Raw genomic sequence first — 23,594 nt, forward strand, 5'->3', positions numbered from 1 at the left:
TGCTATTTCTTTCCCAAACTTTGAACCGTGCGGTTTGTACAAAATTGCGGCAAATCCCCAAATTTTTTTTGCCAAAGGCTAAATTATGGTATGGATTCATAGCAATGAAATCAGAAACTGCACTAAAATTATCCACTTTGAGGAACTGTTCTAACTCAAAAGTGTTTAAAAAGTGCAAGGAAGAAGAATCCTGATGAACAATTTGAAGCTTAATGAGAAAAAAATCAAATTGATGTCATAAAGGAAGAATCAATGATCAGCTGATTTACAGTTTGAAAACTGTGAAGGTATGTAAATAAACATTTGAAAGTAAATATTTAATTTAACAATGTACAGTTGTGGTCAAAAGTTTACATACAATTGTAAAGAACATAATGTCACGGCTGTCTTGAGTTTCCAATAATTTCTACAACTCTTATTTTTTTGTGATAGAGTGATTGGAGCACATACTTGTTGGTCACAAAAAACATTCATGAAGTTTGGTTCTTTTATGAATTTATTATGGGTCTACTGAAAATGTGAGTAAATCTGCTGGGTCAAAAGTATACATACAGCAATGTTAATATTTGGTTACATGTCCGTTGGCAAGTTTCACTGCAAAACGGCGCTTTTAGTAGCCATCCACAAGCTTCTGGTTGAATTTTTGACCACTCCTCTTGACAAAATTGGTGCAGTTCAGCTAAATGTGTTGGTTTTCTGACATGGACTTGTTTCTTCGGCATTGTCCACACGTTTAAGTCAGGACTTTGGGAAGGCCATTCTAAAACCTTCATTCTAGCCTGATTTAGCCATTCCTTTACCACTTTTGACGTGTGTTTGAGACCCATAATAAATTCATAAAAGAACCAAACTTAATTAATGTGACCAACAAGTATGTGCTCCAATCACTCTATCACAAAAAAATAAGAGTTGTAGAAATGATTGGAAACACAAGACAGCCATGACATTATGTTCCTTCCAAGTGTATGTAAACTTTTGAGCACGACTTTATGTATCTGCGGCTTATAGTTTGGTGCGACAAATGTGTGAATTTTATATATTTTTTTAATTTAGTAGGTGTGGCTTATAATCCGGAAAATATGGTATTGTTAATTAGTAGGAGATGTGGTCCTTTGGCTCCTTTTCTTGCTTGGTGGAGATGATCAGCTGTTTGTTGGAAGTCCTTTACTGTAGCTTCAACTAAGTGCAGTACTGGGATGCCGCCAGCGGAGGCCCAGTTGAATAAGTCGCAACTTGCGTTCTAGAAACATGGCATGGAAGCAGTTCAGAACGTACGTTTGGTCCAATATTGTCTTGCAGGTGCGCTTTGTGAAGCCAGTGATGCCTGGTCAGAGCCTCCAGACTGAGATGTGGAAGGAAGGCAGCAGAGTTCACATCCAGTGTAAAGTCAGTCCACACAACATTTAGAAAGTTTCCCCGCTCCGGACTCATCCTTGCGTCTTCCAGGTGAAGGAGACGGGTGATGTCGTGCTCTCCGGCGCTTACGTGGACCTACATGAAACGGCGCAGGCGTCAGCCGGTGTTCCTCAGGTGTGTGAACGTCAAGACCTCTACAAGAAGTACAGTGGGGCAAAAAAGTATTTAGTCAGCCACCGATTGTGCAAGTTCTCCCACTTAAAAAGATGACAGAGGTCTGTAATTTTCATCATAGGTACACTTCAACTGTGAGAGACAAAATGTGAAAAAAAAATCCAGGAATTCACATTGTAGGAATTTTAAAGAATTTATTTGTAAATTATGGTGGAAAATAAGTATTTGGTCAACCATTCAAAGCTCTCACTGATGGAAGGAGGTTTTGGCTCAAAATCTCGCGATACATGGCCTCATTCATTCTTTCCTTAACACAGATCAATCGTCCTGTCCCCTTAGCAGAAAAACAGCCCCAAAGCATGATGTTTCCACCCCCATGCTTCACAGTAGGTGTGGTGTTCTTGGGATGCAACTCAGTATTCTTCTTCCTCCAAACACGACGAGTTGAGTTTATACCAAAAAGGATACATGGATGATACAGCAGAGGATTGGGAGAATGTCATGTGGTCAGATGAAACCAAAATAGAACTTTTTGGTATAAACTCAACTTGTCGTGTTTGGAGGAATAAGAATACTGAGTTGCATCCCAAGAACACCACACCTACTGTGAACCATGGGGGTGGAAACATCATGCTTTGGGGCTGTTTTTCTGCTAAGGGGACAGGACGATTGATCCGTGTTAAGGAAAGAATGAATGGGGCCATGTATCGTGAGATTTTGAGCCAAAACCTCCTTCCATCAGTGAGAGCTTTGAATGGTTGACCAAATACTTATTTTCCACCATCATTTACAAATAAATTATTTGAAATTCCAACAATGTGAATTCCTGGATTTTTTTTTATACATTGTCTCTCACAGTTGAAGTGTACCTATGATGAAAATTACAGACCTCTGTCATCATTTTAAGTGGGAGAACTTGCACAATCGGTGACTGACTAAGTACTTTTTTCCCCACTGTATTTGGGAAAAAATGATTGGCCTAGTCAGTGTCCTAGTGATTAGAGTGCTCGCCGTGATATCGGTAGGTCTTGAGTTCAAACCCCGGCCGAGTCATACCAAAGACTATAAAAATGGGACCCATTACCTCCCTACTTAACACTCAGCATCAAGGCTTGGAATTGGGGGTTAAATCACTGCTCCCCTCCCCTCACCTCCCAGGGGGTGATCAAGGGTGATGGGTCAAATGCAGAGAATAATTTTGTCACACCTAGTGTGTGTGTGACAATCATTGGCACTTTAACTTTAAGTGATGAAGTTCAGCAGTAAAAGTGTGTGTGTTGACAGGGCGGGCTTCAGAGCGAGTTGGTGTTTGCCGAGATCGGCCGCCGCATACAAGAGACCGGAGACGACCTCGTCAAGAAGGTCAACGCCGTCTTCGGCTGGGAGATCACCAAAGACGGCAAGACCGCCGCGCAGTGGGGTGAGTGTCCACGTCAGGATCTCACGCCTTCGTAAATATCAGCTCACGCTCTCCACGACAGTTATTGATCTAAAGAACGGGAGCGGTGCTCTGCATCCTGGTCCTTACGTCGGGAAGGCGGACGTCACCTTCACCGTGTCAGATGAAGACTTCATGGACGTGGTGCTGGGGAAAGTCAATCCTCAGAAGGTACACTTCTTTCTTACTGTAAGTCTGTGTGGCAGCTTCAGAAAAAACGTTTCATTTTGTGAAACATACAGCGGTTGTGAGATAGGGAATAGAACATGCAATTTGATGGACCAATTGTCGCATTGGCTTCAACTAAAATCATTCTTTTTTTCTAATATTCATTTCTTAAAAAACAAAATACAATACAGGCCAAACGTTTGGACGATTTCTCATTTCAATGTGTTTTCTTTATTTTCATGACTATAGACCTTGTAGATTGTCACTGAACACATCAAAACTATGACACCTGTGAAGTGAAAACTATTTCAGGTGACTACCTCTTCAAGCTCATTGAGAGAATGTAAAGAGTGTGCAAAACAGTAATCACAGCAAAGGGTGGTTATTTTGAAGAAGCTAGAATACAAAACATGTTTTCAGTTATTCCACCTTTTTTTTATTAAGTACATAACTCCACATGTGTTCCTACCTACGCAGTGGCCTAGTGGTTAAGACTGTCCGCCCTAAGATCGGTAGGTCGTGAGTTCAAATCCCGGCCAAGTCATACCAAAGACTATAAAAATGGGACCCACTGCCTCCCTGCTTGGCACTCAGCATTGAGGCTTGGAATTGTTGGTTAAATCACCTCAAATGATTCCCGGGCGTGGCACTGCTGCTGCCCACTGCTCCCCTCAACTCCCAAGGGGTGATCATGGGTGATGGGTCAAATGCAGAGAATAATTTCGTGTAACAATCATTGGTTCTTTAACTTTTTACTTTTCATAGTTTGATGCCTTCACTGACAATCTACAATGTAAATAGTCATGAAAATAAAGAAAACCCATTGAATAATAAGAAGTGTCTAAACTTTTGACCTTTACTGTACATGTTCATCAAAAAAAAGACATTCAAACAATGAAACATATTTAGAAATAAATAGGATTTTTTTTTGTTTTTTGAAAACAAATTTAAAAAACATATTTGAGCAAGATTTTTTTCTAAATACACATTTTATAAAATATAGACAAGACGATGAAAACATTAGATGTGAGGGCCTATTTTAGTTTGCATGGAAATCAAAGAAGTTGGTTTTAAGTAGACTTCAGGTAAAATAGCTAAAGAAAAATAATTATACACTTATGAGCTAAAGTATATTTAAAAGTTGATAAAAATATTAAAACTAATTTTCCAATTTGCATGTCGATAGAGGTATAACAGTGGTTCTCAACCTTTTTTCAGCGATGTACCCCCTGTGAACATTTTTTTAATTCAAGTACCGCCTAACCAGAGCAAAACATTTTTGGTTGAAAAAAGGAGATAAAGAAGTAAAATACAGCACTATGTCATCAGTTTGTGATTTATTACATTGTATAACAGTGCAAAATATTGCTCATTTGTAGTGGTCTTTCTTGAACTATTTGGAAAAAAGGATATAAAAATAACTAAAAACTTGTTGAAAAATAAACAAGTGATTCAATTATAAATAAAGATTTCTACACATAGAAGTAATCAACTTAAAGTGCCCTCTTTGGTGATTGTAATAGCGATCCATCTGGATTCATGAACTGCATTCTAAACATTTCTTCCCAAAAAAAAAAATCTTTAACATCAATATTTATGGAACATGTCCACTAAAAATCTAGCTGTCAACACTGAATATGGCATTGTTGCATTTCTTTTCACAGTTTATGAACTTACATTCATATTTTGTTGAAGTATTATTCGATTAATATATCTATAAATGATTTTTGAATGGTTGCTATTTTTTAGTATATTTAAAAAAAATCTCACGTACCCCTTGGCATACCTTCAAGTACCCCCATTTGAGAACCACTGAGGTATAATAAACGTGTTGATTTTCAATCATCGTTGGATCAAAGATAGGACAGTTGAGAATCTCGAAATGAAGAGTGAGACGAATGGGATTTCACAAGAAAGAGGCAGAAACTAAAAGTTACCATTTCTTTGTGCCACCTGGATATGTCCTCTGCCCAGAGTGATTGTCTTTAAAGAGACATGCAAACATTGTGCTATTTCGTACCGGTACTGTGAAAATGGCAGATGCGCTCTATCTAGCGTTTCCTCAAGAAATAACGAGCTTCTGAGTAGAAGTTTTCCCTCCCAAGGTTTCTTTCTTGCACATGTCAGGGAAAGTAGCCAATTTGTTCTTTCCTTTCATCACATCACCGTCAGTAAGCGAGGCAGCCCTCTTTCAAGCAGCTAATCAATGACTACTATTTGATATCTCTGCAGCATTTCATTTGTTACACGCAGCAGACGTCTCATTCATCAATTTATATGCCGGCCCACGCCGCTCCGTATTGATCCTGGGGTTTTTTTTTTTAAAAGGCTCCAGGCAACTGGGGAAAGATTAGCTGGTCAGGACGCCGCTGTCATTGCCCCCACAGCCATGACGGAGTGCAGCCTCTTTTAAAGAACCTTCTCCAAGATGTCACTTCTTTGCCCCTGCTTTTTTTTCCTAGGCCTTCTTCTCTGGGAAACTGAAGATTCGGGGGAATGTCATGCTGAGTCAAAAACTGGAGATTATCCTGAAGGATCACGCCAAGCTGTGAGTGCCCACCCCCTACAAAGCTGAGGATATTCCACTCATGGAATGAATGAAAAAGTACAGATAACAAACCGGGCTAAACAAATCCACCCCCGTTTAAAAATCACAAAGATTTTCCACTGGGATAACACTAAAATTGAGTAAGATCAACTGTACAGAAATGTTATCTTACAGCCCTAATCATTGCAAATGTGTCCATGTCATCAAACTAACCAACTAGTTTTTTGTTGTTGAATTTATCAATAAACAAGATCATTTATTCGTCAAAAGGAATTTATTTTAATCAATAAAATGTGAACAAAAAAACACAATTCATTTGTTTCTGCATATTTTTATTATATGTTTAATTTAAATGATACAATTTGTACTGCATTGTAAAATGGAATCAAAATTCACAGTCATAAAGAAAACACAAAGTACCGATTGGCTTTGCACGGAGAATAGAGGCTTCTTTTTGTAAAGTAAAGCTTTTTTCTTTCATTAAATGGACTATTTTACTGCATCCTCGTGTAGGAGAAGCAGTGCACAGGTTTTGCCTTTCATAAAATACCTTTTTTTTTTATTTATTTATTTTTTGTTGAGAACACAAACAAAGGCTTTTTCACAAGCAATGTCCAGAGGCAGGAGAGAAACGGACATACAATTGCACCACCATAATTGTTCACTGAAGAAAGGAGCGGGGAAAAAGCTTGTGCCTTTTCTTGTCTGACACTCAAGACAACCTTCATGAATAGAAACGTAAACAATTCTTCATTCAACAAGTGGACGACCCACTCAGCTCGTACTAGAAAGGAATACATCTCTGCTTTCTACAAAAAGTACACTTGTATTGGGACACTCGGGAAACAAATACAAGTGATGAGCTAATGAAATTAAAGTTGTACACCTTCATGACAAGATACTGTTTTTTTTAATTATTTTTTTTAAAGGCTGTAATTTCAAGAGAAAAGTAACCTTAGGAGAGTTGGTTTGTAACGTCATTAAGGAAAAGGAATCATGAATGTTGACATAATAAGGTTGTATTGTTTGGGAGAAATTTATTTTATGAAAATAGTTTAAGGAAAAAGTGTTTGTTTCCTATATAAACAAGTTTAGGCGGTAATGAGGGATAGGTCAAAATATGTTTCTATATTACCATTTTCTCTTACACTTTTCTTATTCTCCCAAAAATCCTAAATCACATGTATGACAGGTGTCATCTGGCAAGATCGCAACTAGGCTTATTTCCCTAAAATTGTTCCTAAACTTTTCCCCGGTAATATTATGCAAGTTTTGTACTGCCAATTTGCAACTTTTCCCTAGTATTACTGAAACCTTATTTTTGTAAAATTCCAATTATTACTTTGTTCACCTAATATTTCCAGTTAGTTTTTGCCCAACTTTTTTCCCAGAACTCCTATGATCGTATTTTAGTCAAATTAAGACTTTTTGTCTTGTAATACAATGGCTTTATATTTTAATAAATTAATCCTAATTATGATGTGATAGTGACTTGTCAAGTGTGTACCGTGCCTTCCGTCCGAATGCAGCTAAGATAGGCTCCAGCACCCCTTGCGACTCCGAAAGGGACAAGCGGTAGGAAATGGATAAATGGGTCCTTGTAATATTACCAGTTTAGTTTTGTAAAAATACCAGTAATTTTGCAAATGTGCTTTTGCAAATTTACAACTTTAAAACATCTGGTAATTTGACTTTAATTCTCTCAAAATGACAATTTCTGAAAAAAAGAATCTTTTAGTTTGTGAGATTACAACTATAGTCTCACAAAAAATGCAACTTATTTGTTATTATAAATAACTTGCTCACAAAACTACGACCTTTTCCATGTGACGAGACACGAGTATTTGGCTAAAATGAGCAGCACTATTGTAGCTCTCCTTCCATGAGCATTTACAATACTTGAGGCTTTGGGGACATCCAAACTAGCGCAGGTTAAGTTTCAATAGCAGCGATTCTTCACACTACAAGATCTCGCATGTAGCATCTTTCAACCGGAAGACGGACACACAATGGCGACAATAGTGTGAGAGGTAAAGCGGATTTAAATGCAAGCAAACCAAGAGAAAGAGTAACTGTTCTTTTATGTCTGCAGAGAGAATACAATTGCAATAATCCCCTTCTAAGTTCTTCATCTGATTAAGGAAAAAGTGAAAAGGCTTTGAAATGAAATGAAAGCTACTTTGTGCAACTTGACTCCTTTTCAGGATGACGACGTCGGTCAGGACTGTGCCAGCAGGAGTCAAAAGATTAAGGACACTTCATACAATTGAGGTGGAATATGATACCAATGTACTGTACAGTCTATTTACATTATTGTTGACTTAGCTTCACCTTCATGTGCAAACGACACGACTCGCTACACTTAGCCCCCGCTCCTAATAATGAGGGCGATAATAATATAAAGGTTATTTGTGCAGCCGGGACTACTGACTTAGTGCACACTTAGTACGGACTTAGTGCATACTTTCCCAAACGGAGTCGATTAATTCAATTTTATTGATGAAATAAAATGTCTCGCTCATGTGTTGTCATGTACAACATGAGACAATAGAAGTGTAGTCAGGTGACTCCAGTGGTGCAAGTACTACCTGTTCCTGATAAACAGCGCAGGAAAGTGGTCTCAACTTCTCCCCACAGTCCCAATGTGCTTTAGACGCCAAACGCGTCGGGAATGTACGGCAGGCTTCTTTTAAATCACCTCAGGGAGCACCTGTGGTGATTGTTAGGAGCCATCAATGTGAGCGAGGAAGAAGATGCTCTTACCTCCCGCCGCTCGCCAACATGGCGGTTTTAATTCCTTTCGAAAAAAACACTGTGTCCATTTGGGCTTTCCGAGTACACTCGAGCTGGTGAACCAAAAAACTGGACCAGGACCGGAAGTTCTACAAGGTGCACTTGTCGTCGCCTTGGTGATGGCGGCGGTGGTTGTTGTTGTTGTTGGCACTGAAGCGGTTGGGAAGGATCCTCATCTTCATGGTGCCGTCGGCGCCACAGGAGAAGATGTGATTGGCCGGACCCGCCTCGATCTGCATGACGCCTGTGCCCAGGTTTCTGAAGAGCGACTGGCGGGCGTGCTCGCTGGGGAAGCAGTAGAGCGCACACTGCGTGGCCACGTTCCACACCTGACGGCACATTGGAAACCACGTCTTAGTGAAAACACACTTCACACACCGGCATACTTGCCAACCTTGAAAAGGGCGGGGTTTGTTGGTAGTGGGGGGTGTATATTGTAGCGTCCCGAAAGGGGTTCTGGGTATTTGTTCTGTTGTGTTTATGTTGTGTTACGGTGCGGATCTTCTCCCGAAATGTGTTTGTTTCAAATATGCGTCACACTGTGTGTTGAATTAATTGTAAATGAGTTATCTCATTTCTATTCAAATATGATTGTTTGCTCAGACATTGTGTAGACAAGCTGAAGAGAAATTAAACTTGGCGTTAGATTGAAATTAGGTTCACTTACGTACTTCAAAGAGCAATTGGCAGATGGCCCAGAACAATGCAGGAAGTTGCTGTATCTTTTGTACTCTGTAGTTGCATGTGTTAGGTTTCCAACACAGCTGTAAATACCCCCTCCCTCAGTGCAGCTGTGTGTGTGTGTGTGTTTGTACTGTAGGGCTGGCCAAATTAATTAAAGGCGAAAGTTTCCAGAGTAAATTAGGAGCCTGTAACGGACAAGTCTCCCGTCCAAAGGCAAAACCCGGTAACTCAATTTTGGTCAAAACTAAGCTGATAATATTTTGGAGTTCCTAGGTGATATGCTTTACATTTGTGTATGCGATATTGTCATTTGTTCCGTAAGTAAGCTGTTACACGCATGGCAGGACCTAGCAACTACCAAATAACCGCGTAGACACAACAGAAAAACCTAGTATCTCAAGGGACCAATCGTAGCTTCTTTGTCAGTCAACTTATTGTCTTTAATGAGACATTTGCACAAATGGGGGCCGACGGTCAACCTGATTATGTGATATTATGGCACGAGGCGATATTTGGAAGATTGGCCCAGGACGTTGCAAGCACCTTCATTAAATGTATTGTTCTTGATTCTTCCCCTTGCATACTCTTTTGGGCAGATAACTGTGGAGGTCAAAATAAAACTGGACGCTGTACACGGCTCTTGCCCAATGTGCAAACGCAGAATGGGGGCCATCCGAGATTGTGATAAAATATCTAGAGAAAGGGCACACGTTCATGAGAGTGGATTCAATCCATGGCTCAATCGGCAAGAAAATGAAAGCTCAAGAAAACATCTATACGTTTGATGACTTTGTAGATCTTTGTAAGACAGCATCAAGATAGATTGGTTTTCCTTTATTTTGTCAAAATCAGCTAGAAGTGAGTTACTAAGTTTTGCCTTTGGACGGGAGAACTGCTCGTTACTCTCCTCGTACGAGAAAAGCAATCACTGGTTTGTCTTCTATTCTGTGTTTCTGTGTCTTTATAATGTCTCATGGTATTTGACCCTGACACTGGGAACCCACACCAAAAAAGAATGACAGGGTTAAAGTTGTTTATACGGCCACCCTCAGTGTGACCTGTATGGCTGTTGACCAAGTATGCGCGCATTCACTTGTGTGTGTGTATAAGCCGCATATATTATGTGACTGTGCCAGCACACTATTAATATGGAGGAAAAGCGGACGTGACGCCAGGTTGTAGAGGAACACTAAAGGCAGTGCCTTTAAGGCACGCCCCCAATATTGTTGTGCGGGTGGAAATCGGGAGAAATTTGGGAGAATGGTTGACCCGAAAATCTCCCGGGAAAATCGTGAGGGTTGGCAAGTATGCACACCAGGGCCCTCGTTTATAATAGCGCTCGTAACATCTCCAAACGTTGTAAGGAAGTATGATTTCTAGGAGCACAATTGTACACACGCTTCTCGTTAGGAATCACACCACAGAAGCTGGTGTCCTCCCACTATCATCCATTAATGGGCATGCTAATTAGTTTATGAATATGGTGATGAGGTAAATAATCACATTCAATGAAAGGAGATAATTTTTGATAGTTTTTTTTATCAGGTGGAGCACTGCAACAAGATTGGTTTTGGAGGATTATGGAACATCATTACCAAGACAAATAATTGGAACGTCAATAAGATGCTTAATCATAGTGTCATCTCCACCATGACTCAGAAACGTTGCTGACATAAAGAAAACATTTTCTCGTTTTGGCCTTCTGTTTGCCAAGTTTTTGTCCAAATAATTATAGTGTTTAATATTTAAATGTGTTTAAGTTCAAGGTTTCTTTAATGCAGTGGTGCGCCATCAGGGCCAGCAAGGCCTTCTCTGCTGGCCTAACATAACCAGAAATCATGATCATAATTAAAGATTAAATTAAATTGTTTAATATACTTTCCCTAAATATGTAAAAGTGTTCATATTCTCTTCATGTCGTATTATGCTGTTGTTTTTAGTTTTAGTTTGTATCCAATCAGAATTCAGCTGGCTTATGTTGCCATGCTGTACCAAATCTGCCTGAGAACTTCAGAATCAACAATGCAGGCGTCTGCGCACTATAAGTGAATGGACACATACAGTTGATAGATAATTGCGATAGCCAAACAGATCACAAGTTGTTGTCAGTAAGGCCTTCTAGATGGTTGAACGTGACATCTACGCATCCTGTGATTGGATACTCACCGGGACCGATGACGGATTAATTACAGAAGACAGAGTTGAGAGACAGTTGCAATAGCCAATCAGATCACAAGTTTTTGACAGTAGCCTATCTGTGTAGCCTGATGTTAACGAGACTGTTATTGGATACTCGTCATTCCAAAGTAAGTATCCATTCACAAGTCTCAATTTAGCAGGAAGAGGGAAGTGTTGCACCGTAGCCATACCGGGATAGCAGAGACGGAGAACAAAACGTAGATTGTATACAGTATTTGCAAGGCCATATTCAAGAAGGATATTTAAAGAGAAACTAAATCTTGTGAGACATAATAATAATAATAATAATAATAATGATGGATTAGATTTATATCTCGCTTTTCTATTGTTAGATACTCAAAGCGCTCACAGAGAAGTAGGAACCCATCATTCATTCACACCTGGTGGTGGTAAGCTACATCTGTAGCCACAGCTGCCCTGGGGTAGACTGACTACGGGCCCTCCGACTCCCACCTACCATTCATTCATCATTCATTCACCAGTGTGAGCGGCACTGGGGACAAGGGTGAAGTGTCCTGCCCAAAGACACAACGGCAGCGATTTGAATGTCAAAAGGTGGGAAGCGAACCTGCAACCCTCAAGTTTCTGGCACGGCCGCTCTACCCACTACGCCATGTCGGCCAACCCTTAAAATATTTCCACTCAAATAAGCTGACAACGAGGGGTACCACTGGCTTATACGGCATCGAATAGGTGCTACAAATTATGAGTTCAAATATTTTATTTGTTCACTTTTAATATGTTTTTTGCAATTTTAATTTTGCAGTACCACAGATTATCAATCAATCAATGTTTACTTATATAGCCCTAAATCACAAGTGTCTCAAAGGCCTGCATAAGCCACAACGACATCCGCGGATCAGCGCCCACATAAGGGCAAAGAAAAACTCACAACCCAGTGGGACATCGATCAGAACGACTAGGAGAAACCTTGGAAAAGACCGCAAATGTGGGTAACCCCCCATAAGATATGTTTTATACATAATATATTTTGTAATTGCTGATACGTTTAATTGATTTTTAAATGCGCCAGAAAATAACCCGTTTTGTACTCAGTTGATGTGATTAACTGCCCAGTAGGGCATAAATGGGTTCCTGTGTAGTATTTCTCAACCAATGGTCATGTGGTGACATCAATTATGGTATTCTGAGAGGTAATCATTGAAGTCGGACGTCACTGAAAGCCAAGGTGGGAAACGCACCGCCCGCCACTGCTTTAATGGTAGCCGGAGGTAAAATAGTTGTGTAGACATGGGTAATTCAGCGTCAAGACAGAATGAAACAAGCAAACACAAATGATATAAAACATACTGTACGTACACAAACGATAACCAGTTTACAGGCACACTGTAGAACAATAAAAATATAATAACTAATAAACCAATACAATCACTGTGATTAAAGGGTTATGGCATTATAAATGAATACAATCACCACGTGATAGCCTTATTTAAGCGTGTGATGGCAGCAGGTACAAAGGTATCGTTAAATAGTTTAGTTTTACAAAGAACAATAAGAGCGAAGGAGCTGGAAGTCAGTGTGTAAAAGATGATGGTGCAGTGGAGAATATCAGAGCTCGCCTTGCGCTGCAGCTGTGTGCCACATATGTCAGATAGGTTGAATTGCGGCTCATCAATAAGCTTACTAGGCCACTTTTTATTTTGTCAAGTAATGCAAAGCAGACACTTTGTTAAATGACACAAGGAGTCAAACTTCTTGCGGCTTTATTTGTGATTATTATTAAGATGGTGATTTTCTTTTTTATGCACTGCAGCGGAAGTAAACAAGACAGGGCGTCATAATTACGACGTTCAGCTGGATGAAAAAATACCGATAGCCTAGGGCTGGGCGATATACTCCATATATCGCGGGGTTGAGCGGCGCGATATAGAAAATTACTATATCGTGAGTATTCGAGTATACGTTCTCAAGCAGTTGCTTTTAGCTGCTGGCATTACATTACATGCGTTTCCCACTCTTGTCTCTCCTTCTCACGGAGACTTAAAACGAGCACACCTTCTTACGTACGTGACGTGTGCAACGTCACACGCTGCCGCGGAGCAGACAGGTAGCGGCATGGTAATGCTAGCTGTGATGCTAACAGTGCGGTGCGAGTGGTAATACAAGAGAGAGAAGGTGCGAATCTGGTAACAAATGGAGGAAGAATTAATTCCCAAGAAAAACGGCAGGGGGTCCATCATCTGGCAGTGGTCTGGCTTCAAGCGGGAATATGTTTAACATTTATTCGACAAAAGCGTTGCCTTTTTCCCATCTTTTACGGGGCGGGGCGCCTATGGCGACCCATCAGCATTCTTGTTCTGTAACCCTGTACACTGTTTGTTTGTCCAAATCTTGAACAGGTTTGTGCTGAAAACAAAGTTTCGTTGTACTTGTTGCAATGACAATAAAGACCTACCAGCACTGCTAATTTGTAACATCATTTGAAAAGTCACCCGCTAGAGAATGAAGAGTGCTTGAAACTCCGCATGTCAACATCTCCGTTCGGTGCCACACCAACAAAATGCCGAAGCAACCCTTTCCACATCAACACCGTATGAAAAAACTACTCAACAACAGAAGGAGATAACGTCCGCAGGAACCTACCACATAGCGAGGGACGAACACTATTTGATTTCCTATTATGAGGCTCATTTTTATTTGACACTTATTGAAATATATTGTGTGACATCATGCACAAAAGTGTACTTTATTGGTTTTAAACTATTGTAGTGGGGTTCTGTACAAAAATTACACTTTAATTTAGTGTTGTTTTGATATGTCATCTTAGTGACATCATGCACAAAAGTGCACTGGTTTTAAAATGTCTCTGACAATCTTGTATTTTCTGTTTTGGAAATTACATGAATGTTTGTGCCACTGCTTAATAACTGTTTAATAAATAGTTTTGGTAAATTGACTTAGTTGTGATTTCCTTCTCTGCATTAATGTTTAAAATGAGCATATGTTAATGAATATGAACAAGAATGTTTTAATGTAGACACATAGAATCATCATACTGCTGTGTTTATATGCGTCAAGTGTTCATTTAAGGCTAAGGCAAAATATTGAGATATATATCGTGTATCGTGACATGGTTTAAAAATATCGAGACATTAATAAAAGGCCATATCGCCCAGCTCTACCACAGCCGTATGTTTTGTCCAGAATCTTAACCATCCTCCAGGACCGAACCGATTAGGAACCGGTACCGAAAAATACCAGTACTCTGAATGCGTCCCTAACCATGATATGAAATATTGATATCATTATGTTCCTATATTGAGTTAAAGCTAATCTACTTTAACTACACATTGTAAGTGTGGGAAAACATACCAGTGGTGTAACCATAAGTGGAAAAAACACAAAGAAATGTGCGCACTGAATTGAAAGGCTAACCACAAAGCCCCGCATGTGGGTCTCCTATCTGCATCGGCCATGAGAAAAAATATCACCATATTAATATTTTATGTATATTATATATTAATATTAAAGCATATTATATCACCATAGAAAATTGTGTCCCCCTCCCGTCCATATAACCCGCCAATACAAATGAAAACCCCTTCACAACACACACAATTCCACAGCCCAAAGTGAAGCTTACCTCCCCAAAGTTTATACCACACCTATATTTCCCCAAAGTTTAAGTAACGGGACGTGTGCACAGCGGCACGCACGTACATGTAAACAATCAATTGTTTGGAAGCCGCAGCTGTGTACTCACGGTACTGCGTCTGCGCATCAACTCAAAAGTCCTCCTGGTAAGAATTGTCCAGGTTCTCCACAGGCCAATGGTAAGTCACAAAATAGTCAAAAAATTAGGATACTTCCATAAAGTCCAGGTTCTCCACAGGCCAATGGTAAGTCACAACATAGTCAAAAAATGAGGATACTTCCATAAAGTCCAGGTTCTCCACAGGCCAATGGTAAGTCACAAAATAGTCAAAAAATGAGGATACTTCCATAAAGTGGCTCCGTAGTAAAAAACACTGTGGCTGACAGGTGCCCCAGGTGGTGTGTGTCGTCTCCTTTCACTTCCGCCCGGTCTGATAGGACCGGATGCCTTTTATATCCCCACCTTAATTTACGTTACATTTTTTTATATTAACATGATTATTTAATAGGCCTGTAACAGTTTATAATAGGTGAATGGATGACATAATAAGTATATATATATATATATATATATATATATATATATATATTTGTTTTCCCAGCTGAGCACAAGTTAACTCTGACTGGCAATTTTTATTATATAATATATATATATATATATATACACACACATCTCTTTCGATGGACCCCTATGGTCAGTACAAATTGTCAACTATGTTACCTTCATGGAATCACACATGGTCAAAAACAAAATTCTATCAAATCTTGATCAAATGCTACTGATGTAAAGTTAGCCCAATCAAAGTCCACATAATCAAAAATGTTGTTTTTTGTTCTCACGTCATCATCTTGATATAATTCTACATGATTAAAAGATCATTCACAAAATCTTGATCAAATGCCACACAATCTAAAACATATTAATGATTAAACATTAGCATAATCGAATTCCATATAATAGAAATATTCTTAACAATCCAACAACCAAAGTCCGAAATCACAAAAAGTTAAATAAATTGCTAGCAGAGTCATACATTACTTTGAGAACATGGACACATGATTTAAACATCTTAACACAACTGTTGTTTAAAATTAAGCCTCACCCTATTCAATTCACATGAACAAAACAGTCCTTAAAATCATTAACATATCATTAATATTCAACATAACCGGGAAGTCCACATAATCAAAACATTCTCAACAATACTTTGTTCGATCAAATTACTTGAAGAATTTACACGAGCTAAAAGAAGTTGCAAAATGTTACTTAAACACCACATAATCCAACATGTGTCGATAAATGTCAGCACAATCACATCCCACTTGACTGAATCATTCCTAGAAATTTTTAATTAGTTCAATTGAAGTCCACATAATAAAAGAAACATTTCAAACATTGTTAGCATCATCAAATGTTAAATTGATTATATATTATAATTTTATAAGATTATACATTACCCTGATTACATTGCATATCACTAAAACAGGAAAATGTAAAGTTTGCACAATCAAATTCAGCCTTTGTGAAATTCTTATTGATCACTCACAATGGCTTAAACTCAGAAAACACAGTAATGATTAAATGATAGCTTGAGCAAATCCAACAGTATTAATTATAAAATGTTAGATCAATCAAATTACCAATAATCAAAAAACTAGTAACAGTCAAACCTTTGCAGCAATTGAAACAAAATTGACGACAAAACATTAATTTCCTTAAACACCACTTGCTAAAAAAATGTTACAGATAGAAATTTTTGTTTTCCAAGATTGTTTCTAAATCTCTCCCTCAGACAAAAAGTAGATTGAGGTGTAGATTCGTGACAAGATATGCCTCTTAGCTTTAATGGACACTAATTTGCATCCCTGAAGTCGTCTGAATGATGAACCGCTGAGCAACTTGATGCTCCATTTAAAAGTCCCAGCATGGGATTCTATTTGTTTGATGAGGTCCTTCACAGGATGTTCCATATATATGACTTAATTAATGTCACATAATCTGGCAGAGCCATACGCGCCCATCAAACACTTCAAACCCCACGTTGCTTTTCAATCAGCCCCGTGTGAAATGATAGACTTCACATGATTCCATATTAGCAGCAAGAAAAGTCATTGGGATTTAAAGCAGAAGACTTTTTCTTCCTCTCACAAAGTGGAGCTTCCTCGCTCTCGCTCTGGTTCTGTTAGCTGTCAGTTATGTTGTGGACAGGCGCATGTGGCCGTTCTCAACCCCTAACACTCGCTTCCACTTACTTTGATGGCCGACACGACAAGAGAGCCAGAGTTTTAACACAAGAGTCTGAAGATCAAAACTGTATTTTCTTTTAAGGAATCAAAAGCTATGATGATGTTCCTCCTCCTGTGCTTACCTGTGATCTAACAGGGGAACATGATCTTAAAAGTAACACAAAAACAAGCAGACAGAAGTGAAAAGTCACAAAGCTTCTAGAACAGGGATTTCAGCTAGCGGCCCATGGACCAAATGACACCGAATCGGTCACTCAGTTCAATTCAAATCTTTAAATTTTTTCTTACAAATCCAACATTTTTGCAGCAAATTCCTAAAAATAAAGGGATGTTTTTCTGTAATGTGTAATTCTGACAAAATAAATATACCAAAAACAAATGTCCAATGCAAAAGATGAAAATGTGGCCCCTGGAACAAGTAAGGTGAAAAGCCCTGTTCAAGAATCTTAGTAGATGAAATGAGGTAACGCTAGATCCAGGTAACAAAATGTAATTAAAAAAAAATTCTACATGAGCACAACAAATAATAGCCTGAGCTGATAAGAGATGACATCTGAGATATAAGTGCATGTTCAATGGTTTAAATTGGACAAAGAAAAAGGAGAATTAGCTCTAAATTCCTCAGGAAAACCTAAAATCATCAAGCCGGAGGTTGGGTCTCGGGCGCAGTTGGGTGTTCCAACAGGACAATGACCCCAAACACACGTAAAAAGTGGTAAAGGAATGGCTAAATCAGGCTGGAAATAAGGTTTTAGAATGGCCTTCCCCAAAGTCCTGACTTTAACGTGTGGAGAATGCTGAAAACCAACAAATTTAGCTGAACTGCACCACTCTTGTCAAGAGGAGTGGTCAAAAATTCAACCAGAAGCTTGTGGATGGCTACCAAAAGCGCTTTATTGCAGTGAAACTTGCCAAGGGCCATGTAACCAAATATTAACATTGCTGTATGTATACTTTTGACCCAGCAGATTTGCTCACCTTTTCTTTACACCCATAAAAGATCCAAACTTCATGAATGTTTTTTGTGACCAACAAGTATGTGCTCCAACCACTCTTTCACAAAAAAATAAGAGTCGTAGAAGTTATTGGAAACTCAAGACAGCCATGACATTTCTTTACAAGTGAATGTTAAGTTTTGACCATATCTGTATATACAAAACTCAAAATGAGTGAAGTCAAGATACTTACCGTTCGAACTGGTAAACTTTGTTATTTTTTGCAAATATAAGCTCATTTAGAATTTCATGCTTGCAACATGTTTCAAAAAAGCTGGCACAAGTTGTAAAAAAAGACTAAGAAAGTTGAGGAATGTTCATCAAACACTTATTTGGAACATCCCACAGGTGAACAGGCTACTTGGAAACTGGTGGGTGTCAATATTGGGTATAAAAGCAGCTTCCATGAAACTCTCAGTCATTCACAAACAAAGATGGGGCGAGGGTCACCACTTTGTGAACAAATGGGTGAGCAAATTATCGAAAACAGTTTAAGAACAACATTTCTCAACGAGCTATTGCAAGGAATTTAGGGATTTCACCATCTACGGTCCGTTATATCATCAAAAGGTTCAGAGAATCTGGAGAAATCATTGCACGTAAATGGCAAGGCCGAAAACCAACATTGAATACCTGTAACCTTCGATCCCTCAGGCGGTACTGCATCAAAAAGCGACATCTGTGTGTAAAGGATATCACCACACGGGCTCAGGAACACTTCAGAAAACCACTGTCAGTAACTACATTTAGTCCCTACATCTGTAAGTGCAAGTTAAACATTAAATATATTGTCTTTACAGTGTATTCATTGAATATAAGTTTGAATATATATACACAAACCCTGTTTCCATATGAGTTGGGAAATTGTGTTAGATGTAAACATAAACGGAATACAATGATTTGCAAATCATTTTCAACCCATATTCAGTTGAATATGCTACAAAGACAACATATTTGAAGTTAAAACTGATAAACATTTTTTTTTGCAAATCATTAACTTTAGAAGTTGATGCCAGCAATAGGTGACAAAGAAGTTGGGAAAGGTGGCTATAATACTGATAAAGTTGAGGAATGCTAATTGGGAACAGGTGGGTGCCATGATTGAGTGTAAAAACAGCTTCCAAAAAAAATGCTCAGTCTTTCACAAGAAAGGATGGGGTGAGATACACCCCTTTGTCCACAACTGCGTGAGCAAATAGTCACACAGTTTAAGAACAACGTTTCTCAAAGTGCAATTGCAAGAAATTTAGGAATTTCAACATCCTCGGTCCATAATATCATCAAAAGGTTCAGAGAATCTGGAGAAATCAATCACTCCACGTAAGCGGCATGGCCGGAAACCAACATTGAATGACCGTGACCTTCAATCCCTCAGACGGCACTGTATCAAAAACCGACATCAATCTCTACATGGCCTCAGGAACACTTCAGAAAACCACTGTCACTAAATACAGTTTGTCGCTACATCTGTAAGTGCAAGTTAAACCTATACTTTTCAAAGCGAAAGCCATTTATCAAAAACATCCAGAAACGCCGCCGGCTTCTCTGGGCCCGAGATCATCTAAGATGGACTGATGCAAAGTGGAAAAGTGTTCTGTGGTCTGACGAGTCCACATTTCAAATTGTTTTTGGAAATATTCGACATCGTGTCATCTGGACCAAAGGGGAAGCGAACCACCCAGACTGTAATTGATGCAAAGTTCAAAAGCCAGCATCTGTGATGGTATGGGGGTGGATTAGTGCCCAAGGCATAGGTAACTTACATCTGAGAAGGCACCATTAATGCTAAAAAGGTACATACAGGTGTTGGAACAACATATGCTGCCATTTAAGCGCCGTCTTTTTCATGGACGCCCCTGCTTATTTCAGCAAGACAATGCCAAGCCACATTCAGCACGTGTTACAACAGCGTGGCTTCGTAAAGAAAGAGTGAGGGTACTTTCCTGGCCCGCCTGCAGTCCAGACCTGTCTGTCGCATTATGAAGCGTAAAATACGACAGCGGAGATCCCAGACTGTTGAACGACTGAAGCTCTACATAAAACAAGAATGGGAAATAATTCCTCTTTCAAAGCTACAACAATTAGTTTCCTCAGTTCCCAAACGTTTATTGAGTGTTGTTAAAAGAAAAGGTGATGTAACACAGTGGTGAACGTGCCGTTTCCCAACTACTTTGGCACGTGTTGCAGTCATGAAATTCCAAGTTATTATTTGCAAAAAAAAAAAACAAAGTTTATGAGTTTGAACATCAAATATCTTGTGTTTATAGTGCGTTCAACTGAATATGGGTTGAAAAGGATTTGCAAATCATTCTATTCCGTTTATATTTACATCTTACACAATTTCCCAACTCATATGGAAACAGGGTTTGTATATTGACGCTGTGGCATTTTTGCTTACATGTTTCATGTACATACATTGCGTAAGTTTTGAACATAAGTAAGTTGACAAATAAAGCTAATGTAGATTCACGCTGATGACTTAACAGCCATAAAAAGTTTAGAACCCTCCCAAATATATTACATAGGGTTGTAAACCATACAACCCTAAGAAGTACCGCTGTACTAATGAATTTAGAATGGTACTATAGTGCCTTTGAAAAATACCGGTATTTTATTTTCATCTGCATGCTGCTGTGCTGCAGTGACGTTGTTGAGCCGAAGAGCATGTTGAGTGTGTCAGCGCTTAAACACTTACAGAGCGCACAAGCAGAAACAGTAAGGAGAGAAAAATTGGCAAATAAAGGCATTTCTACTGGTTAATAAAGAGGGTGTGTGAAGCGCAATATGGAACTATTTGGCCTTCAAAACTATCGATTACGGAGACATTTAAAAATGGAGGCTCCACACTACAAGCAGTGCTTTAAAATATGCTTCGGCAAAGGTGCTAAGACCACCTGTGCTTCAGATTTAGGTAATCATTTAAGTAAAAATATTCCAGACAGGCAAAATGAGTTTCGGGACCCCTTTTGTGCCCATATAGATACATAGATGAGCACACAGCTGGTTGGCTTGATGCCAAATGTTAGCAGAGTCCAAACCGTCCACATAGCGCAAACTAATGCTAGTTAAATGACTAAATTTTGTAACAAATTGTCACAATTTTTGTTTCTTTAACAATGTGTTTTACCTGCTACATGTCTTATCTGTGTACTTTTAGCCATTGTATTGTTTTCAGTATTTACTAATGATTTTATTTGTCTTAAATCACAGACCAAGAGTGACAAAAATAATCATGAGGCATGTTATATAATGTCAATAAACTATTATATTGTATTATAACCTAATCCTTGATTATGACAGGCTAAATTTGATATGTAAAAATGGAAATTATTATTTGAGAGCAACAACAAAAGAACAATGTGTTCAGAATAATTCCTAAAATCTTGAGGGTTTCCTCATCTTTGTCAGATACTCCAAATGTATTCTACAAACCAACAAAACCGTAAGGAAGAAAAACAGGTGGAAGTAAAAAAACAAGGTACCTTAATGCTGCCTTCAGCGGAACCGCTGATAAAGCAGTCTTCAGTCGGGTCGACGGCCAGTGCTTTGACAGGCGAGTCGTGGGCCTGGAAGCTCTGGCGTTGGTGTCGGTGAGGGAGCTCCAGGACGCTGATCCAGCCCTTTCTCCCGCCCGTGATGAGCAGCTGGTGCCTTGGCGCCATTAAAAGCACGGTGGCACCGGACTCGTGACAGCAAAAGGCTGAAGAAAAAAATAAAAAAGATAAAAGCTCTATCTCTCTTGTAATTAAAATATATCGTGAGTGGTGGAATCTCACCGTAGGCGAGGCTGTTAGCGGGAGTGACCAGAGTGTCCCACAAACACACATTCCTGTAGGGTGGCAAATAAAGCAAAACTTGTTGTTTTTTCTTGCAATTTAACTAAAACTTGAGGATTCAATTGAATATATTGTGGAAACTCAAAAGTAAAAAAAAAACTACAACATTTAACCAATTTCTTACTGAAAGATATAGCTTGCAGTATGTCTTATTTTACGCTACCACAGAAGAGTATGAGTTGCGACAAGGAACAAAATTATGAAAACATAAAATTAAACAATACTAGTTATTGTGGTGTAAGTAAATTGCATTCCATCTCTCTCTTTCTTTTCTGGCTGCTCAGTAAAATAATTCTAAGCCCACAATAATTACAAAATGATTTAAACAGTACATATAATGATTCACCTCCTGAGGATAAGCAGTAAACTCCTTCTGTACATCAATTGTAAATTACAGTGCATCCGGAAAGTATTCACAGCGCTTCACTTTTTCCACATTTTTTGCCATTTTCCAAAATTGAATAAATACATTTTGGTCCTCAAAATTCTACTCACAATATCCCATTATGACAACGCGAAAACTGTATATTTTTTCCATTTAAATTTGTCGTATAATAGCATTAAAAAGTATTTTTGAATACGATATCACAAGCTTGACACAACTATCATTAGGCAGTTTCGCGGATTCCAATTTCATAGATAGATTGATAGATAGTACTTTATTGATTCCTTCTGGAGAGTTCCCTCAGGAAAATTAAAATTCCAACAGCAGTGTACAGAATTGAGATCAACTTTTTAAAAAGTAAAAAGTAAATCATGGGGGTTTAAATGGAAATAAAATAGAAAGTATTACAATAAGATTAAAAATAAAAAGCAACAATAACAATAAAAATATAACAGTAAAAATAAGAATATAACAAGATAAACTAGGCAGTAGTGACCATGTTATGAAAAAGTATCGTACTGTTATTGAACTGTTTTTCATTGCAGTTCATTTCAGTATTGTTTTTCATCCCCTGTCATCCTAGTACCCCCCTGCCCCCAAGAGAGGAGTTGTATAGTCTGATGGGGTGTGTGACAAAGGAGTTTTTTAGTCTATTAGTCCTGCACTTGGGATGAAACAGTCTAGCACTGAACAGGCTCCTCTGGCTACTGATAAGAGTATGCAGAGGGTGACTGGCATCATGAGTGAGTCCAGTTGCATTCCGAGCCGGCCCGCCAGATCAGTTTCTTCAGTCTGGAGCTGTCCTTCTTTGATGTACTGCCTCCCTAGCACACTACCATGTAGAACATAACACTGGCAACCACAGACTGGTAGTACTGGCAGCACCTCTCAAACTTCGTCAGATTAGATGGGAAGCGTTGGTTTTCATCCAGGATGTCTCTGTACATTGTTGCATATCTTAATCTAGTCAAGGAGGTGACAAAGAACCCAATGGTCACTCCGTCAGAGCTACAGCCTTCCTCTGTGGAGAGGAGAATCTTTCAGAAGGACAACTATCTCTGCAGCAATCCACCAATCGGGCCTGTATGGTATAGTGACCAGATGTAAGCCATTTCATAGTAGAAACTTTGCCAACATGCGCCTGAAAGACTCTCAG

The 23,594-nt window shown here is 38.9% G+C and overlaps 2 protein-coding genes across 4 annotated transcripts in view; one reads left to right on the forward strand and one right to left on the reverse strand.

Moving 5' to 3' along the window:
- The window catches only part of hsd17b4 (hydroxysteroid (17-beta) dehydrogenase 4), a 51,277-nt gene extending 45,282 nt beyond the window's left edge, over window positions 1-5,995 (forward strand). Inside the window, exons 21-25 of the mRNA XM_061899527.1 lie at window positions 1,300-1,386; window positions 1,447-1,530; window positions 2,815-2,950; window positions 3,012-3,139; window positions 5,599-5,995. Coding sequence (XP_061755511.1) covers window positions 1,300-1,386; window positions 1,447-1,530; window positions 2,815-2,950; window positions 3,012-3,139; window positions 5,599-5,688 — 525 coding nt within the window. The 3' untranslated portion in view covers window positions 5,689-5,995. The remainder of the gene's footprint in view (window positions 1-1,299; window positions 1,387-1,446; window positions 1,531-2,814; window positions 2,951-3,011; window positions 3,140-5,598) is intronic.
- Window positions 5,996-5,999: 4 nt separating this feature from the next.
- LOC133552244 (dmX-like protein 1) overlaps window positions 6,000-23,594 on the reverse strand; it is a 110,770-nt gene continuing 93,175 nt past the window's right edge. For all 3 annotated transcript variants that reach the window (XM_061899525.1, XM_061899526.1, XM_061899524.1), the window contains 3 exons: window positions 21,994-22,046; window positions 21,700-21,917; window positions 6,000-8,806 (listed from right to left, as the gene is read on the reverse strand). In XM_061899525.1, the coding sequence (XP_061755509.1) occupies window positions 8,567-8,806; window positions 21,700-21,917; window positions 21,994-22,046 (511 nt within the window). In that variant the 3' untranslated portion in view covers window positions 6,000-8,566. The remainder of the gene's footprint in view (window positions 8,807-21,699; window positions 21,918-21,993; window positions 22,047-23,594) is intronic.

Source organism: Nerophis ophidion, linkage group LG01, assembly GCF_033978795.1.
Source record: "Nerophis ophidion isolate RoL-2023_Sa linkage group LG01, RoL_Noph_v1.0, whole genome shotgun sequence".
In the NCBI taxonomy this organism is placed as follows: Eukaryota; Metazoa; Chordata; class Actinopteri; order Syngnathiformes; family Syngnathidae; genus Nerophis; species Nerophis ophidion.